At 41.0% G+C, this 17,899-nt stretch overlaps 1 protein-coding gene across 7 annotated transcripts in view; it reads right to left on the bottom strand.

Annotated features, from left to right (window-relative positions):
- Positions 1-17,899, bottom strand: part of HIVEP1 (HIVEP zinc finger 1) — a 174,956-nt gene that overhangs the window by 150,287 nt on the left and 6,770 nt on the right. For all 7 annotated transcript variants that reach the window (XM_059688641.1, XM_059688637.1, XM_059688643.1 and 4 more), the window contains exon 2: positions 17,224-17,366. In XM_059688641.1, coding sequence (XP_059544624.1) covers positions 17,224-17,263 — 40 coding nt within the window. In that variant the 5' untranslated portion in view covers positions 17,264-17,366. The remainder of the gene's footprint in view (positions 1-17,223; positions 17,367-17,899) is intronic.

The raw sequence follows: 17,899 nt of genomic DNA, 5'->3' as shown, positions 1-17,899 counted from the left end.
AAGACATTCCATTAATTTTTTTTAAAAAGAGAATCTGTTCCTAGAAAATGTGCCTTACCAGAAATGCTACACAAAGTCCTTCATGAGACACATGGATGATTAACTTGAATCCACAAGAAGAAAATAAGTACCACAAATGGTAAATATTAGATATAAGACTCTATTAAGCCCTGGCTGGTGTTGCTCAGTAATTACAGTGTCGGCCCGCACATTGAAGAGTCTTGGGTTTGATTCCCAGTCAAGGGCATGTACCTGAGTTGTGGGTTCGCTTCCTGACCTTGGTCGGGGCACATGCAGGAGGCAACCAGTCCCACATCGATGTTTCTCTTTCTCTCTCTCTCTCTCTCTCTCTCTCTCTCTCTCTCTCTCTCTCTCTCTCCCCCTCCCTCCCTCCCTCCCTCCCTCCCTCCCTCCCTTTCCTCCCTTCCATACTCTATGAAAAGCAATGAAAAAAATATCCTCAGGTGGGGATTAACAACAAAAAGAAGACTCTTAAAATTTTTCTCATTTCTTCTCTTAAACTCTTTAGAAAACATAAGATTGCATAATTTAACATTGTGTATAGCTAGGTTTAAAACATACAAAGATCAAACATATATGACAATAAATTGCATAAAGGAAGGGGAAAGAAAAAGAGACAAACTGCGCTAGCCAATTTGGCTCAGTGGATAGAGCATCAGCCTGTGGACTGAAGGGTCCCAGGTTCGATTCCGGTCAAGGTCACATACCCAGGTTGCAGCTCGATCCCCAGTAGGGGGCGTGCAGGAAGTGGCCAATCAATGACTCTCATCATTGATGTTTCTATCTCTCTTTCCCTTTCCCTTCCTCTCTGAAATCAATAAAATTATCTTGAAAAAGAAAAAGAAAAAGAGACAAACTGGAACAAAGTTTGTATATTTTACCAGAATTTTGCTAGTATTATTCAGCTAGTAAACAATAATAAACTAAGGTATTACACTTTGTAGAACAATCACTAAGAAAATTACTCAAAAGTATAGTAAAAACAATAAAAGCAACACAGAAATCAAAACCGTAAAATAAAAAAAAAATGAACACGAAAGAAATAGCATACAGATGAACAAAAGTATAAAGCAAATGAAAAAGAAATAGTAGAGAATATATTATGAATTTGACCCCAAAGACAAGGAAAGTAAAGGCAAAAATAAATGAATGGGACTATATTAAACTCAAAAGCTTCTTCACAGCAAAAACAAACGACAGCAAAAAGGCAACCAACCAAATGGGAGAAGATATTTGCAAACGACAGCTCTAACAAAGGGTTAATTTCTAAAGAACTCATACAACTCAACACCAAACAAACAATCTAATTAAAAATGGGCAGAGGAACTGAACAGAAACTTCTCCCAAGAGGTCATACAAATGGCCAACAGATTTATGAAAAGATGTTCAACTTCACTAGCTATAAGGGAAATGCAAATCAAAACTATAATGAAACACTATCTCACACCTGTTAGAATGGCTATTATCAACAAGACAAGTATTCACAAGTAGTGGAGAGGTTGTGAAGAAAGGATGGGTGGGAATGTAAACTGATACAGCCATTATGGAAAACAGTATGAAGGTTGCTCAAAAAATTAAGAATAGAGTTATGAACCAGCAGTCCCCCGCCCAAAAAAAATCAAAAAAATGTATTCATAATGATATATGTACACCCCTATGTTCACTACAGCATTATTCAAGGTGGCCAAGACATGGAGACAACCAAAGTGTCCTTCGATAGATAATTTGGATAAAGATGTATGTAGTTCATACATACTATGGAATGCTACTCAGCCATAATAAGAAACGATGAAATACTGCCATTTGGGACAACATGGGTGGGCCTTGAGAATATTATACTAAGCAAAAGAAGTCAGTCAAAAAAAACTAAGAAGCATATCATTTCATTCATATGTGGAATATAAAGCTGAAACTCAAGAAACAGATAACAGTACAGTAGTTACCAGAGGAAAGGGAGTAGTGAGAAGTAAAGGGTAAAGGGGGCCAAAGATATGGTGACGAAAGATTAATTTGACTTTGGGTAATGGACACACAATGCAATAAACATATCACTTGAAACCTGAATGATCTTATAAACCAATGTTACCCTAATAAATTTAATTTTTAAAAAATTAAAATATAAAATAAAAAGTAAAAGAAAGTAACAAAATGGCAGTCACAAATCCAACAACAATAATTACATTAGTATGAAAGGAATAAACACCCACTGAAAAGACAAATTGTCAGACTGGATAAAAGACCTATTCCAACAGCATGCTGTGCATAGGAGGCAAACCATAGCTTCAAAGTAAAAGGGTAAGGAAAGATATGCCATGTAAACAGCAACCCTAAGAGAGCTAGAATCTCATAATTATATTAGGTAAAACAGATGTGAACAACCAACTTGACCTAAGTGACATTTATAGAATATCCCAGCTAACTGCAGCCTTGGACATGATTGTTTACATTATTCATAATAGCCCAAACCCAAAACCATTCAGATGTTTAATAAAGAATTATTAAAAAAAAGAAAAGAATGTCAGTAATGGATTATAATTCATTAAAAAAATCTATCTATAATGATAAAAGCCTAATACGCAAATCGACCAAACCACTGAACAGCAGAACGACCGTCCAGGTGACCTTCCGGATGACCACACTATGATGCGCATTGGCGCCAAGCCAGCCAAGGCGGTGCGATGCGATTGGTCAGGGGGGCCCTGCCATCGCCCTGCAGAGGGAGGCCCAGGCCAGCCAAGCGATTGCACCCCACAACTGTTGCCACAAGAGAGAGGCAACCAGTGGCAGGGGAGGGAGCGGCAGCGCCGCACAGATGGCAAGCAGTGGCAGCGGTGGAGGCAGGGCCAGCTGCCAGCAGCCGGGGGAAGGAAAGTCCCAATAGGCTCTGATCGTCGATCAGGCCTAGAGACCCTACCTGAGGGGTCCCGGATTACGAGAGGGTGCAGTGCGGGCTGAGGGACATCCCCCTCCCCTGTGCACGAATTTCATGCGCAGAGCCTCTAGTCCTATCTAATAAAAGAGAAAAATGGTAATTGGCGTACAACGATACCCTTTTCATTGGCTAATCAAGGCTATATGCAAATTAACTGCCAACTAAGATTGGCAGTTAACTGCCAACAAGATGGCGGTTAATTTGCATATGTAGGCACAATGCAGGGAGGCGAAAGGGAAAGCAGGAAGAAGCCCCCTGCCACTGACAGTGATCGGAAACCCAGGGGGGAGCTAAGAGCTGGGGGGCAGGGCAAAGGCGGCCCTGGGGCCGCCTTTGCCCTGCCCCCCAGCCATGATCGGAAATCAGGTGCCTTTGCCGCCCTGGCCAGTGATAGCAGGAAGTAGGGGTGGAGCCAGCGATGGGAGCTGGGCACGGTCGAAGCTGGCAGTCCCGGGAGCTAGGGGCCCCTTGCCTGGGCCTAAAGCGAAGCCCACGATTGCGGAGCCGCTGCAGCTGCGGGTCCCCACTGCCCGGGCCGGACGCCTAGGCCAGAGGCGTCAGGCCTGGGCAAGGGGCCGATCCTGTGATTGGAGGGTGATGGGGGTCAACGCCTGAGGGCTCCCAGTATGTGAGAGGGGGCAGGCTGGGCTGAGGGACACTCCCCCCCACACACACCCAGTGCACGAATTTCGTGCACCGGGCCCCTAGTTAAAAATAAAAAGCCAGAAAGCAAATCAGCAGTTGCCCGGGGCCAGCGATGACAGTGAGGATTAACTACTAACAAGCTCAGGGAAACTTTGGGGATGATGGGAATATTCTAAAACCGGATTGTGTTAAAGCCTACATAATGCTATAACCTTACTAAATATCACTGAACTGTACACTTATAATGGGTTAAATTTTATTGCATGTAAACTTTATCTTAACAAAGCTGTAAGAGAAAAAAATACTGTGCAATGGTTTGACTCAGGCAATAACTACTGTCTGAAGACTGAAAAAGACATTCCACTCCTTCTTGGAAGAACATATCACCAAATGCAAACTCTAGCTCATCCAAGATGCTCATGTGAATGCTATCCACATTGTTAACACAGCACTTACATGACATTAATTCCATCAAAACATATTGCATCGACTTAAATATCAACGTACAGAAGGCAAATAATGCATTTAACCCCTCTGACATGCAGTCACACATCTTCTTATATATGCTAACTGAACAGATGTGGCCAGAGTAGCCCTTTGTTTTCACCTCGCTTCATAACCAAAATGGGCTCTCCTTTCCCGGAGAAAGGAAACATGTTAACAGTTACTGAGTCTGATAGCACTTCTGAGCCATGCTAACACTGGCATGTATCAAACTACAGAGATTAATGTTCCAATGTATCTGTACAGAATTAACATTGCTTTTAAAAGTATTTCTCAAAATACTTAGTTACCATGAACTCAATCAAGCCTATCCTTAACATAAACTTAAAAATAAAGTAAAATAAAACCAGAACATTAAAATATCGTTTTTTCTACTTACTCTCATCACACAACCCAAACCACAAGCAATAAAAAATTACTTGGAGATTAAAGAGTATTGTAGGAAATAGAGAATTCAGACATAACAGAAACGTAATCACATTCCCAAAAACCCAAGTTCAAACTATAATACCTGATGAGTTAACAGCAGTTGTCACTCAGACGGCCTATCCCCTGGTCATGGTCCTGCTCTCAGAACAACACTTACCACTCGCAATGACAGGGCTGCCTCTGAGGGAGCATGTTTTCGAAGGCACTGCCCTCAAAGATGGCTCCATTTTCCTGAAGGAAAATCCTTCACAAGCTGTTTGGTGTACAGCATTGTCAACCACTGCTTTCAATATTTTTCTGTCACTGTGATTTAAATCTAGGGGTGGCAAAGGGAGACAATCCTATCTAATAAAACAGAAACATGGTAATTAGCGTACAACCGCTAACCTTCCCATTGGCTAATCAGGGTGATATGCAAATTAACTGCCAGCCAAGATGGCAGCCGGCAGCCAGGCAGCTTGAAACTAACATGAGGCTTGCTTGCTTCAGTGACGGAGGAAACCAACGTTCCCCACCTGCCTTGCCAGCCGCTGAGCCTGCAGTTTGAAACATTGTAACAAATATAGAAGCTAAACAAAACCCCAGAAACCTGCTTTCAGCGAGCCGGTATCTCAGAGCTGGAGTTATACATTGTTTCGATTATAGAACCCAAACAAACCAGATACCTGCTTTCAGCAGCAGAGGCCTCAGAGCTGGAGCCAGAGCTAAAGCTGGCCCAGAATAAAAAGAAAAAAGAAAAAAAGGAGCAGTTGGGAGCTTCCGTCACCCACCAGCCTGAAAACAGCCCTCAGCCCCTCACCCAGACTGGCCAGGCACCCCAGTGGGGACCCCCACCCTGAAGGGTGTGTGACCAGCTGCAAACAGCCATCATCCCTCACTCAGGCTGGCCAGGCACCCCAGTGGGGACCCCCATCCTGATCCAGGACACCCTTCAGGGCAAACCAGCCGGCCCCCACCCGTGCACCAGGCCTCTATTCTATATAGTAAAAGGGTAATATGCTTCCCAGCACTGGGATCAGTGGAGCCAAGAGGCCTCCCGGCACAGGGATCAGTATGACAGGGAGCAGCGCCCAAACCCCCTGATCGCCCTGCGGCTCTGTGTGTGACAGGGGGTGGGGCCACAACATCCCTATCCGCCCTGCTCTGTTCGTGACAGGGGAAGGTACCCCAACCCCCTGATCAGCCCTGCTCTGTGCCTGATAGGGGGGAGCTTCCCAACCCCCTGATCGCCCTGCGGCTCTGTGTGTGTGACAGGGTGCGGCACCCCAACCCACCCCCCCTACGGGCCGTACTCTGTGTGTGACGCGGTAGAGCCATAACCTCCCCGTTGGCCCTGCCCTGAGTGTGACAGTGGCGGTGCCCCAACCCCATGATCGGCCCTGCTCTGTGGGTGATAGAGGGCGATGCCCCAACCGCCCCCCACGGGTCCTGCTGTGTGTGTGACGGTGTAGAGCCATAACCTCCCCATCGGCCCTGCCCTGAGTGTGACAGGGTGCGGCACCCCAACCCCCTGATCCGCCCTGCTCTGTGCATGACAGGGGGAGCTCCCCAACCTCCTGATGGGCCCTGCTCTGTGCGTGACAGGGTATGGAGCCCCAACCCCCCTGATGGGCCCTGCTCTGTGAGTGACAGGGGGCAGCGCCCCAACCCCCTGATTGGCCCTGCTCTGTGCGTGACAGGGGGTGGCGCCGCAACCTCCCCATCGACCCTGCCTTTAGTGTGACAGGGGACGGTGCCCCAACTCCCCAATCGGCCCTGCTGTGAGCCTGACCAGGGGCTGCACCTAGGGATTGGGCCTGCCCTCTGCCACCCGGGAGCAGGCCTAAGCCAGCAGGTCGTTATCTCCCGAGGGGTCCCAGACTGCGAGAGGGCACAGGCCGGGCTGAGGGACCCCCACTTTCCCCCGAGTACACAAATTTTTGTGCACCGGGCCTCTAGTACAATTATAAAAAGGTCAGCACTCCATCTGATGTAACAGGCAAGCTCCCCAACAACCTAGGCCTTTTGGTGGGGACCCAGAATCTTGGCATTAGAACATCAAGAACAAGTGAATCTTTCTGGTGAGACCAACTCAACCTCTAAGGTTCTCCCTTCACCTTAGAACTACAAGCAATGGGACTTCTTCCCAAACAAATTGGATTCCTTTGTCGTGCTTGGCAGGCAGCAGAGGCTCACATACTAGAGCAGTAGCCCTAGGTTCCCCTAGATTGCATTCCTACAGTGTCCTCTACAGAAAGATGAAGCATTCTTACTTATTCCCAAACATAAAAGGGTTTTTAAATAAGTAATCCAATTCTCCTCAATTTCCTAGAAGTCGTCAGTAAACTCTTTCTGCAAAATGTTAGGAAAGTAAATATTCTAGGCTTTGCCCAGCCACTTGCAACCAATGAACTCTGCCTCTATAGCAGTCCTAGACAACATGTAAATGAATGGGCGGGGCTGCATTCCAATAAAACTGTTTTTATAAAAACAGGTGGAAGACCGGATTCAACAAGTATATTGTAGTTCGCTGACCTTGTCCTAGAATAATAGCTGTTTAAAGCTAAAAAGAAAATTACAGATCAATATAACCCAGCTTCCAACCCCTGCTCCTTACCATGCCTTGTTCCCAATAAGAAAATAAATTCAAGTCATTTGCTCCAGGTCATATAGTACTCTTTTGCTGCTTTTTTTCTTATGTAGGAAGATGATTTTCTGAAATAAAAAAAGACTGAGAGACTGCCTCATTCTTTCAACCTACCCTCCTATTTCCTGAATATCAACAAAACATACTCACTCAACATGGGGGTGTTACTGTTTTGTTTTTTTAAAATATACTTTATTTTGCAGGGTGGTTTTAGGTTCACAGAACAATTGAGAGGAATGTACAGAAATTTCTTGTATACTCCTTCCCTCACACATGCATGGCCTCCCCCACTATCAGCATCTCCCGCCAGAGTGATATATTTGTTACAACTGATGATCATACATCAAAATGTCATTATCATCCAGAGTCTATATTTACATCAAGGTTCACTGTTGGTGCTGTACATTCTATGGACTTGGAAAAATGTATAATGACATATATCCCCCATAATAGCATCATACAGAGTAGTTTCACTGCTCTAAAAATCCTCCGTGGGGAGGCTGTTTTTTAATTTGAAAGTATAAGACAGTTCCTGGTCTCTGACATATCTTCTGTAAATACTCAACTTAATATAAAAGAATTCAACTTGGTAATTTTATAAATGTCACAAATAAAACTTACACATATCAAACATACGGTTTCCTTTCCTCTTCCTTCAAGTTCCAAGGTCATTGAGAAATCCACTCTAATCAAGCAAACTAGACCAACAGCCACTTCTCTGTGATTTCCCTCCATTCTTTCTTCTGCCAAAGTCTCAAAACAACTTATTTTCTCTGCCAATCTATCCTTTCTTTCTTTAAAAACCCATCTCAGAACTCTGCCTTATGCAGGTGTTCACTGAGAAAACATTAATACCTGTAAGTATTTTCATGAATGCTTTTATCCCACCCAGTTTTTTTTTATTTTTTTGCTTCATTATTCCTTTGAGAATCCCATACTGCATTATCATATTAATATGAAATTATACATTTGTTGCTTCATATTGCCCTTATATTTTTCATGTGTTTAGAGACATATTAAAAACTCTTAGGAGGCACGTATGAGGTTTTATTTCTAAGCATAGTATATTAGCATGTTCATTGTGTGCACAATTAAAATGGAAGACTAATAAAATCTAACCCTGATCCCTTAAAAGTAGTTCTTCACTTGCCCTTTGTCTACATCTGAAATCTGGAAGAGTCCACCTATATTGAAATAGTACACTTTTTCTATATTCTGTACTTACTGTATGAGGAAAATTGTAAGATATTTTCTTCTATAATTTTATTTAGAATTTTTATTGTTTTCATATTAGTTTTCCCAGAAATAGTTTCTAAGTCTTTGTGTCCCAAGTTTAAACTGTTACGCTGAGGCTCACATTTAATACTGCCATTCTCCACTCCAAACAAGACATCTCTACTTTCAACTATACATTACAGAACAAACATGTAAGCAAACATGATGGAACAACTATTTTCTCTCTCTTGAAGAGCTTGGGAATTCCCTTGATTGTCTGCAACTTAGAGTAATGTATACATACATAACTCTGAAATGGATTTCCAACAATTAAAGGCATAGCGGGGGTGGGAGCGGGTGGGAGAGTCCTTCAAATTCTGACTCCCTTAGTAATCTCGGCACATAGGTGCTATGTTTGACAAGCTTTAATTCATAACTGGGATGGAGAGCATTTCCAGGCTCTTATGAATCAAGAAAGCTCTTTCTACTGGCAACATTAACAAGTATACTCTTGACAGTTCAAAGCAAAGGCACCAGAGATGCCTAGCTGTGGGAACCTGGGCAAGCAGCAACCTCCCCCTGCCTCATCCCCATGTCTATAAAATTGAGTCAATAATCGTCTCTATCTCACATGGTTTTTGGGATTAAATGAGCAAATGTGAAAAAAGCACTTTGAATATTGCCTAGTACACACACCTGTGAACAGCTTTGCTCTTCCCATCACCATAAAAATAATATAACACAACTTTCCTCCTGCCACCAGCCTACAATAAACCATTACTATGGAAAGCAATATGATTTTTTTTTAATTCTAAAGACCACTCCACAATACCATCTCAAACAAGATACAAATAAGCTGCTCAAAATCAATTCACCTAAACATCTCTAGCCAACTTTCTCATCTGTAAAGTGAGGAAGATGAACTAAATGACCTCCAAGGTTGTCCTTCCCGGATGTAAAACCTGAGTCATTCTCTTGGAGAGGCATGTAAGACACTAGCAACATAAGAGAAAACTCCCTGGTACACTGGCATCATTTAACTACCCATCAGTTCAGTTCATTTTTATTTAAACTATCAAACACTGCCCCAATTTTATGTTTAATCTATTTCTAGTTGGATACTATAACTATTAAGCAGTTATATGATGATCTCATCTTTTTCCTCACTGGCCAATCTGAAAGAGTTGGAAGCTAGCACATATAAACATATTTCAAAATGCAAAACAAGTATATTAAAGTAAATTCACACTCTAATCATATAGGCATCCAGAAATATTATGTGTATATAAGCGCCTAAGTACCACAAAAATCAAGCTTTGCATCAATAAAGCAGTTTCACACTTAGCGACTGCTATTCTAATTACATTGAAGCCAACTGTTTTATCACCATATATTTTTTAATATATTTGCATGGCAGCATAGCCATAGAATATTTTCTAGAACAAAATTCATCACAAAAAAATTCTAAGAACTTTCTGAAAACTTTTCACTTTAAAGTTAAAAAGAGTCAGAATGAATGCAGTGCTGTACCAAAAGCTAACCGTCAAGGCCTTCCTTCTGAAGGACTGGCTGAAGTTTTGAAAACAAAGTTTCTGTGCCACAGTGAATATGAATAATGGCTCATGGTATTATAAGGCACTTAATATATTCATAAATGTTTTTCACATAACACAATCAACTTTAACCCAGACTTGTTCAAATTACATTACATTCTAAATATAATGCTTAAAAATGTATGTGTATGATAGGAGATTTTATGCGCATCATGTTTTTTTCTACTCTACGGTGAGGTACAATTATACCGCCTATAATTTAGAACATATTTTGTACAAAGATGTTCTAAAATAAAATCATTGCTCTAATTATAGTTCATATTTGTTTTTAAAAAGGAAAAAAAAAACACTTGGTTAATAAGCATTCCAAGAGCATCAAATAAGCTCCCAACATGAGCCGAAAAATAATTATCTGGAAAAAAAAAATGGGAGGCTTGCTATGTTACATTTTTCTCCTATCTTTATCCTAGTCAAACTGAATAATATCAGCTACTTAGATGATAGCTCCTAATAACTTCAAATCGCTTTTTCACCTACATCATCAAAGCCATTTTTAAAGTTATTGCTTATTTCCTTTCTAGCTATAGTTGTATACAACTTTTTTTTAAATAAGCCCTGGGGTTCTTTTCTCTACAAGAGTTCTGACTCCTAATGTTTATTGCATGTAACATTATTATACTTAAAATCGTTTTTTCTTGGGAAAAAAAATATGCGCTTCAGAAAATAAAGGATGCATAAAAAAAAGAAACGAGAGTTCTGACCTAACATTCAAATGTGAAAAATAATGCATAAATAGCTGAAGCTCTACCTGAAAATCACCGAAATTAATCCTCTTCTACTCATAAACTGAAGAAGAAAGTCCTACATAACAAGAAAACGGAAGATTTCATTCAGTGTAGATGGTTTTACAAAACAATCACTGGACCCACTCATTGAGAGCAAATGAAAATATTCACAGTAACCTGACTAGTGAGTGCTACACTCTGTTGGGTTTCTCTGGTCTTCACACAGGAGGTGAGCAGAGGATGAAGAGAAGGTACCATCTCAGAACCTAAATACCACTGATGACTAGAGCACCAGTCGCCAACCTTTCCGACCTCACAGACCATCAGTGGTCCGCGGATCACCGGTTGGCGACCCCTGTACTAGAGCACTTCATTTCAACCCCATATGACTGTGACATGGACATTTTTTATAACAGTTCAATAATAATCACAATCACTTTTCTGAGAACTAGATGCAGACAGAATATTATGTTTAACTTCATTCAATGTTGTCAAAAAATGAGGCAAGATCTGAATGAACTCAGGTGGACAAATTGAGAAGGCAGCACAATGAGTATGAATTTTGCTTCCCAAATTATTTTCTGCACTCACATCTCTTTTCCAAACCCCAATCCTCAAGTAGTCAGGGTAAGAAAGAGACATATCAGTGATCAATGCTGAGTATTTTAGGCAGCATCAAAATGCAGACACAAGTTTTATACAGGTATTCCTCTCGTCCTCTGTTTGCAAAGCATATGCAACCCAAGAGTTTGACATAAACCAGTTTTTATAGAAAGTGACAACTCTCTATATTGAGTGTTTACCTGTGTCTGCCTTTGTACCAAGTGCTTATACTTGCCATGTCATCTAATCTTCACCCATTATCTTTAGTTTACAGACAAGGAAACCAACAATCCAGCTTGCCTAAAGCCACATAGCTAGTCCCTGATAACCTGAAGCCAAACACTTTACCATTATATTAATTAAAGTACTGAAGAGATAAGCTCTAGGAATCCAATAGCAAAAGCTCATGGAAAACAAAATTAATAATAACTACAGCATATCCTTGAATAACCTCGTTTTGTTCAAAGTTGTTTCATTACAACTTCTTTTTTTTTTTTACCCTCACTGGAGGATATGTTTTTTGTTGGTTTTAGAGAGAGGGGGAGGGAGAGCACGAGAAACATGAATCTGTTGCCTCCCATAAACTTGCAACCTGGGCATGTGCCCTGCCTGGGAATCAAACTCATGACCATTTGGTGCATGGGATGACACTCCAACCAACTGAGCCACACCGGCCAGGGCTTATTACAACTTTGATGAGATGCTACAGGAACTTAACTCTTGTTTATATCATTTAGCCTATGGTAAAGTCAGTTTCATTATAGGCAGTTTTGCTTAAAATGCAGAACCTACTGAGGATGAGTGAGGATTTACTATACATAGTTTATCTGTTCAGGCAACTAAACTTTTGCATTGTAACAGGATTCTCAATCACCGGCTACCAACTATTGGAAGAAGCATTTGCCACTCAAGGTCCCAGATGTAAACAAATTTCATGAAGAGAGATCATCTTTAACCCTATAGTTTGCTAAAGAGCTAACATAAATATTGTTTTGTTGTGCACAGGTAAATGATGAAAACAGTCTCTTTAGACATATAACTTATATCCAGATAAAATGATAGACCTGTAGGAGAATAATTATGATGCAATATCAAAAGGAGAGTAAGACACCTATAGAGGCAATAGAGGCCCACTGCATGTTGGTGGAGGGGCAAAAGGGGGAGAAGAAAATAGGAAAGGGGGAAAAGCGCAAAGAAGTGAAATCTTCTTTGGCAGAGAAAACTCCCACACAGAGTAAAAAAACAGAGTGGAAATGGAAAGGGGAAGAGAGACTTTCCAGAACGAAGAGCAAGCACAGCAATGCTGGATTTGCATGCAGAGCTCCTGAAGTGGCAACAACTTTTCATCAGAAAGACTGGAGACATGAAGGTCAAACTATGGAAAGTCTGCCTCAGCCAAACTAAGGACTTCGGACTTCATCTTATAAGGCACTGGGTATCCAGAGACCCCACAAGTGGATCTTGGCTATGTTCTGATCACTAAGTGCTACTGTAATAAAGCTGACTCTCAGTGAGAAAAAATAAGCTTTTTCTTTAGTTTAGTTTAGTTTTTGCAGTGTTCAGAGCTAAATGCACTCAACCAATAAAAATGAAAAACAACACCAAATTCTCAAAATATGTTTTTCAAAAGGTTAATATTTAGTGTTTTCCACACTGATTTCCAATCTTAAAGCAGATGAGTCTTTAAAACCCTAGGCCCAAATTCAACTAAAATAGGTAACACCTATTTTTTTTTCCCCAAAAGCTCTGAAACATATTCACAATGATGACTGACACAAGCACAAAAAAAGCCCTGTATCTAAGGGGGACTGACATGGAGCCCCTACAAGTCCCCAGCTCCTCCGTCCTATGTTTCCCAAGAGTGCAAGCAAAGACTTAAAGGCAGTGGGGGACTAGTGATCAGCAAGGAATGATTGCTGGGGAGGATGGCGCTGCTCGCTGCCACAGCTACACATGGGCAGCTCTGCAGTTTGCCACAGTGTCCTGGGGACCTCCTAGTCTTTATTCTGAACACCACATGCTTGTCTCATGCTCTTCTGAAATTCTTATTCAGCCTCACAAAGGACATATCAGTGTTAAACTCTACCCACCTCCATCATGTTGAGCAGACACCAAAGACAAAGGTTCCATCTAGTTTATATGGCTAAGGGTGACAAGACTAGAATTCAGCAAACCACACTCCTACGGAAAAAACTAAACAGATCGCCCATCAAGTCTAACTCTGTTCTCACTTATGCTTCAAATTCATATCCTCCCCTTAACAATCCAGTTCCTCTCATGCTTTTCCAATAAAAAGCTCTATCAGGGAAGTATAAACTCCATCTCCTTATGGGAGCAGAGCATGGGCACGCCAAATTTTAAATCCATGCAACTTCTTTATACTCCTGCAGGACAAACCCCTACATTGTACTTTTTACTCACATATTACCTGAATACGTGAATACACTCATGTATACATATTCTCCCTAAAAATCATATTCCAGAAAGTTACATTATGTTTACCCATGGTTTTGCATATCTAAAGGTTATACCAAGCCCAGCTGAAGAACCAAGAATTAAACAAAAATTACATTTTAAGAATTAAGAAGCATAATAAATTATAATCTGATAAATCTTCTATTACTGACCTAACTACCAAATACAAGACAAATACTTCACAGACTATTTTCCAAGGAAGCCAACAAAGAGGCTATGTGTTTAATGAAAGCCCCTAGGGACAGTGTAAGCAGTACGAGCAATGCACTCATCACAGCAAAGTGGCTGGCACGGACTCCCTCTATCTTCTGGTTTCCTTTCTCCCCATTTCATAGCTCACTTGATGAGCTGGGTCTTCTGTAAGCCAAAGCAGTGGGTCACCAGTAAAACAAAACAAACAGGATATTCCAACTGTCAGTGAGATACAAAATAAATGCTAAAAAATTCATTTTAGTGGCTAATGTTTCCCTTGCTTTAACCACCAAACTGTGCCTAGGGAGAGTCCTCAACCACATTTTAAGAAGAAAAGCGGAAATTTTTTTTTTTAAGTGTTACACATTAGCACTTTCTTACCTTTGTGCCTTTGTTTACCAGATTTTTCCAACCAAAACAGCTTTCCGTCATTCTTCTCTGTCCAGTAAGCTAACCACCTGGCTCAGTTACCTCCCCTTCCAGTCCTCCCCCCAAGGTGACCCTCCCCGGGTCTGGTGAGGCTGCAGGTCTCACCAACATGGCTTTGGTAGGATGTCCTGTGCTAATCTACTCTGATCTCTTTCCAGATCTTCATTCTGGAAAGTCTCTCTTCCCCTTTCCATTTCCACTCTGTTTTCTTACTCTGTGTGGGAGTTTTCTCTGCCAAAGAAGATTTCACTTATCTGAGTTTTTCCCCCTTTCCTCTTCTCCTCCTCTCCCCCCGCTCTCCCCCAGACACACACACATTGGACTGAGAGTTCATAACCGCCTTAGTCAAGCAACTTTCTAAACTCTTGCTAATGGGCCGGAATCCAATTTATTTCAAGTTCTCTTAGAAAATTTTGAAAACACTACAAGTTTACTATTAAAATGTTTAACTAAACATACTAAATTTTGACTCAGTTTTGAAGGACCTTGAGGATCTAACTCCTCCTAATCCTCCTACTCCAATCTCCTACCTCTCTCCCTCTTTCCTTCCCCCCCGAATAAAACTTCTTATGCACTAGTAATGGAGAATTAAAACTACCATTGAAGCATAATAAATTATAATGCTTCCACCCCAGCATGAAATGCACTCACCCTACCTTGTCACTGTCTTGGATAATTTCTCAGCCTTAAGAACCCAGTTCAGATGATACCTTTCCTTCCCTAACTCACCATCCTGCCCCATTCCAAACTGGCCCCCCACAACCAGGGCAAAATATGATCTCGTATCTCTGTGCCACAGCCCTCTGTTCTTCACTCACTGTGGTAGCACAGTTCTATGGTTACCTGTCTCCCCCCCACCCCTCAGTTCCATACTCCTTTCGGGACCCAAGTCTGAGTTACCATTTTATCCCTATCACCTAAAACAGTGGCACATGAAAGTGTTCCACAAATATCTGTTGAGTTGTACACTTATTTGATACAGAACAGAAAGGAGTCCGTGGCCTAAAAATACGCACTTCTCAGGATAGTCATGTGACCTAAATTATAAAGTACAGCTGGCCCTTGAACAAAGCAGGAGTTAGGGGCACAGACCCACCTCCTCCCGCCCAGTCAAAAATCCAAGTAACTTTTGACTCCCCCAAAACTTAACCATTGTTGACTAAAGCAGAACTGATAACATAAACAGCCGATTACCACATTTTGTATGCATATGTACTACGTACTATATTCTTACAATAAAGTAAGCTCAGGAAAGAAAATGTTAAAATCGTAAGAAGAGAAAATAATTTACTGTATTTATTGAAAAAAATCCTCTGTAAATAAGTGGAGCCATACTGTTCAAATACAGGTTGTTCAAAGGTCAACTGTATGTATTTTAAATATAAAAAAACATTTAATACTCACGACCTAATGAATAATACTTCCAGAATAATCATGTATTCATTCCTTCAACAAATATCTGGGCTCCTATTAGCTGCCAGGAACTGTGCTGGCCAGAGCACCCGCTGACCCCGGGGTGCCTTCCCACATATTGGAACAGGGAGGCCTCTCTGGGCAGACGAATTACAAAAGCTGGCCCCAGGCCTCCACATGACCACTTCAGATGGCACCTGTGAGTGTGGAGGCCCCGCCTACAGTCATAAATGAGAGAAAGTCCCTACTTTCTGTAGCTCAGATTTCTAGTGAGAGAAAAAGGCAAATATATGGTCCAATTTCAACATCTCCTATATGACTCTGAAAAATCAGGCTTTGACACACAACACTTTATGTTCTCAGTTAACTCCTCACCTCATTAAACACTGGTACTATAATCATCAATTTGAACTTGGGCGGAGGCAGCCACTTATGCCAGCAGAGTTCTAGTACTCTTAGGCAGCACACAGCACTGTTTCCAGATTCAAGCAGGCCACAAAACTGACCACATTTTCAGTTATCACCTTCTGGGTGACTGGACAAATTTATTTCACCAAGGATCATTTTAAATTCATCTGTTTGATTTCAAATCATTTTTTACCTTGTATGTGCTTGAGAATTTTTTTTCTATAATAGTAAATATTTTATAAGATACTTAACTCAGTCTGAAATTATTTGCATTAACAGTTCATTGCTTGACACTGCTACACTCTTATTTACTAAAGTTAAATATAAAAGATAACTGCTATTCCCACTTGATAAAACACATTTGAATAACACAAAACTTTTTAAAAAATAAGCTAAGTTTTCTAATATTAAAATTTCTCTTCACAGGTAAGGGGAAACACTCACTTTTGCATGTGTGTATAAAATGTATATTATACACATATTTTTGACTCAAGAAAAATAGGTCAGTTTTACTCCAAGCTCTGCAAATAATGGTCTGAGTGTCAACTACAGCTGTCTTCACTTCTTGTTACTCTACCGTATAGAGTAGTACAAAAATGAATCTCAAAAGAAGTTTGGGGTGGTAGTAAAAAAATCCATCGTGATCCAGCTGGCAAAGAATACCCAACCATTCATTTCAAATTCCTCAATCCAAATATGGTTCCTGTTAAGAGATAGTAAATCTCAGACTTTAATACCAACATCTAATAGTTGGGAAGGCATTGTAATTTTGTTAAATTCAATTAATTCATTTAACAAATATTTATTAAGCAGCTCCTAAGAGACCAGAATTATGCAGGGCAAGTGGAACTGAGCAAGAAAATGGAACCAGCACTCCTGTAGCTCACTATGAAGCAAGGTCAACATCTAATGAGCTGCCATTCCTGTCGCCAAACAAATACTTTATTACAAGATTTACTAGCCACCTGACTTCTCTTTAAAGCAAAAGCTTACCTCTTAGGTTTCTGGGATGAATCTGCTTAGTTCGAGGCATTTTCTTTGATTCAGGGGCCCTTTTTTCTTCTTAGAAATTGTAGGAAGAGCAGGTCACAGAAAGGTAGCTCCATAAACTTAATGTCCATCAATTAATCCATGTGCTGAAAAAGAAAAAAAAAAACCATATTTTACTACCATCAAAGGAAAAAGACACTTCAAAGGTAATGGCTTAATACAAGACTATCCTAACTAAACTCAACAAAAGGTAATCAAGCTGGAGACTGCTGCAAAAGGTTATTTACTAACTTTCAATTAAACATAGGACACATCATTTTGCCAATCTGGGCTTTCTTATCAAGAAAACAGGAAAAAAAAAACCCACAATGTACCATTATCAAAGAGTGAAAAATTCATTGAACTGTTTTAAAGTAACATTACCAGGTACAATTAAAGGATAGCATCAGCTATAAAAGAGGTATGCTGTATACAGTACCTGTCTACCCAATCATACCCTCTCGTTTCACTGAGTTAATTTTCAGTTAATGTATGTGGATGCTCCCCATTTTTCCAGTTCTCCCTTCTAGGCTCATGGTAGGGCTGTCCTTCCTGCCTCCCTGTGTTTAGCTAAAATCTGTGACCAGCTCTGGCTAATGACCTGTGAGTGGAAGAGACATGCATTGCTTCCAGGCTGGAG

This window comes from Myotis daubentonii, chromosome 3 (assembly GCF_963259705.1).
Source record: "Myotis daubentonii chromosome 3, mMyoDau2.1, whole genome shotgun sequence".
Classification (NCBI taxonomy): domain Eukaryota; kingdom Metazoa; phylum Chordata; class Mammalia; order Chiroptera; family Vespertilionidae; genus Myotis; species Myotis daubentonii.
This window is presented reverse-complemented; position numbering and strand designations above follow the sequence as displayed.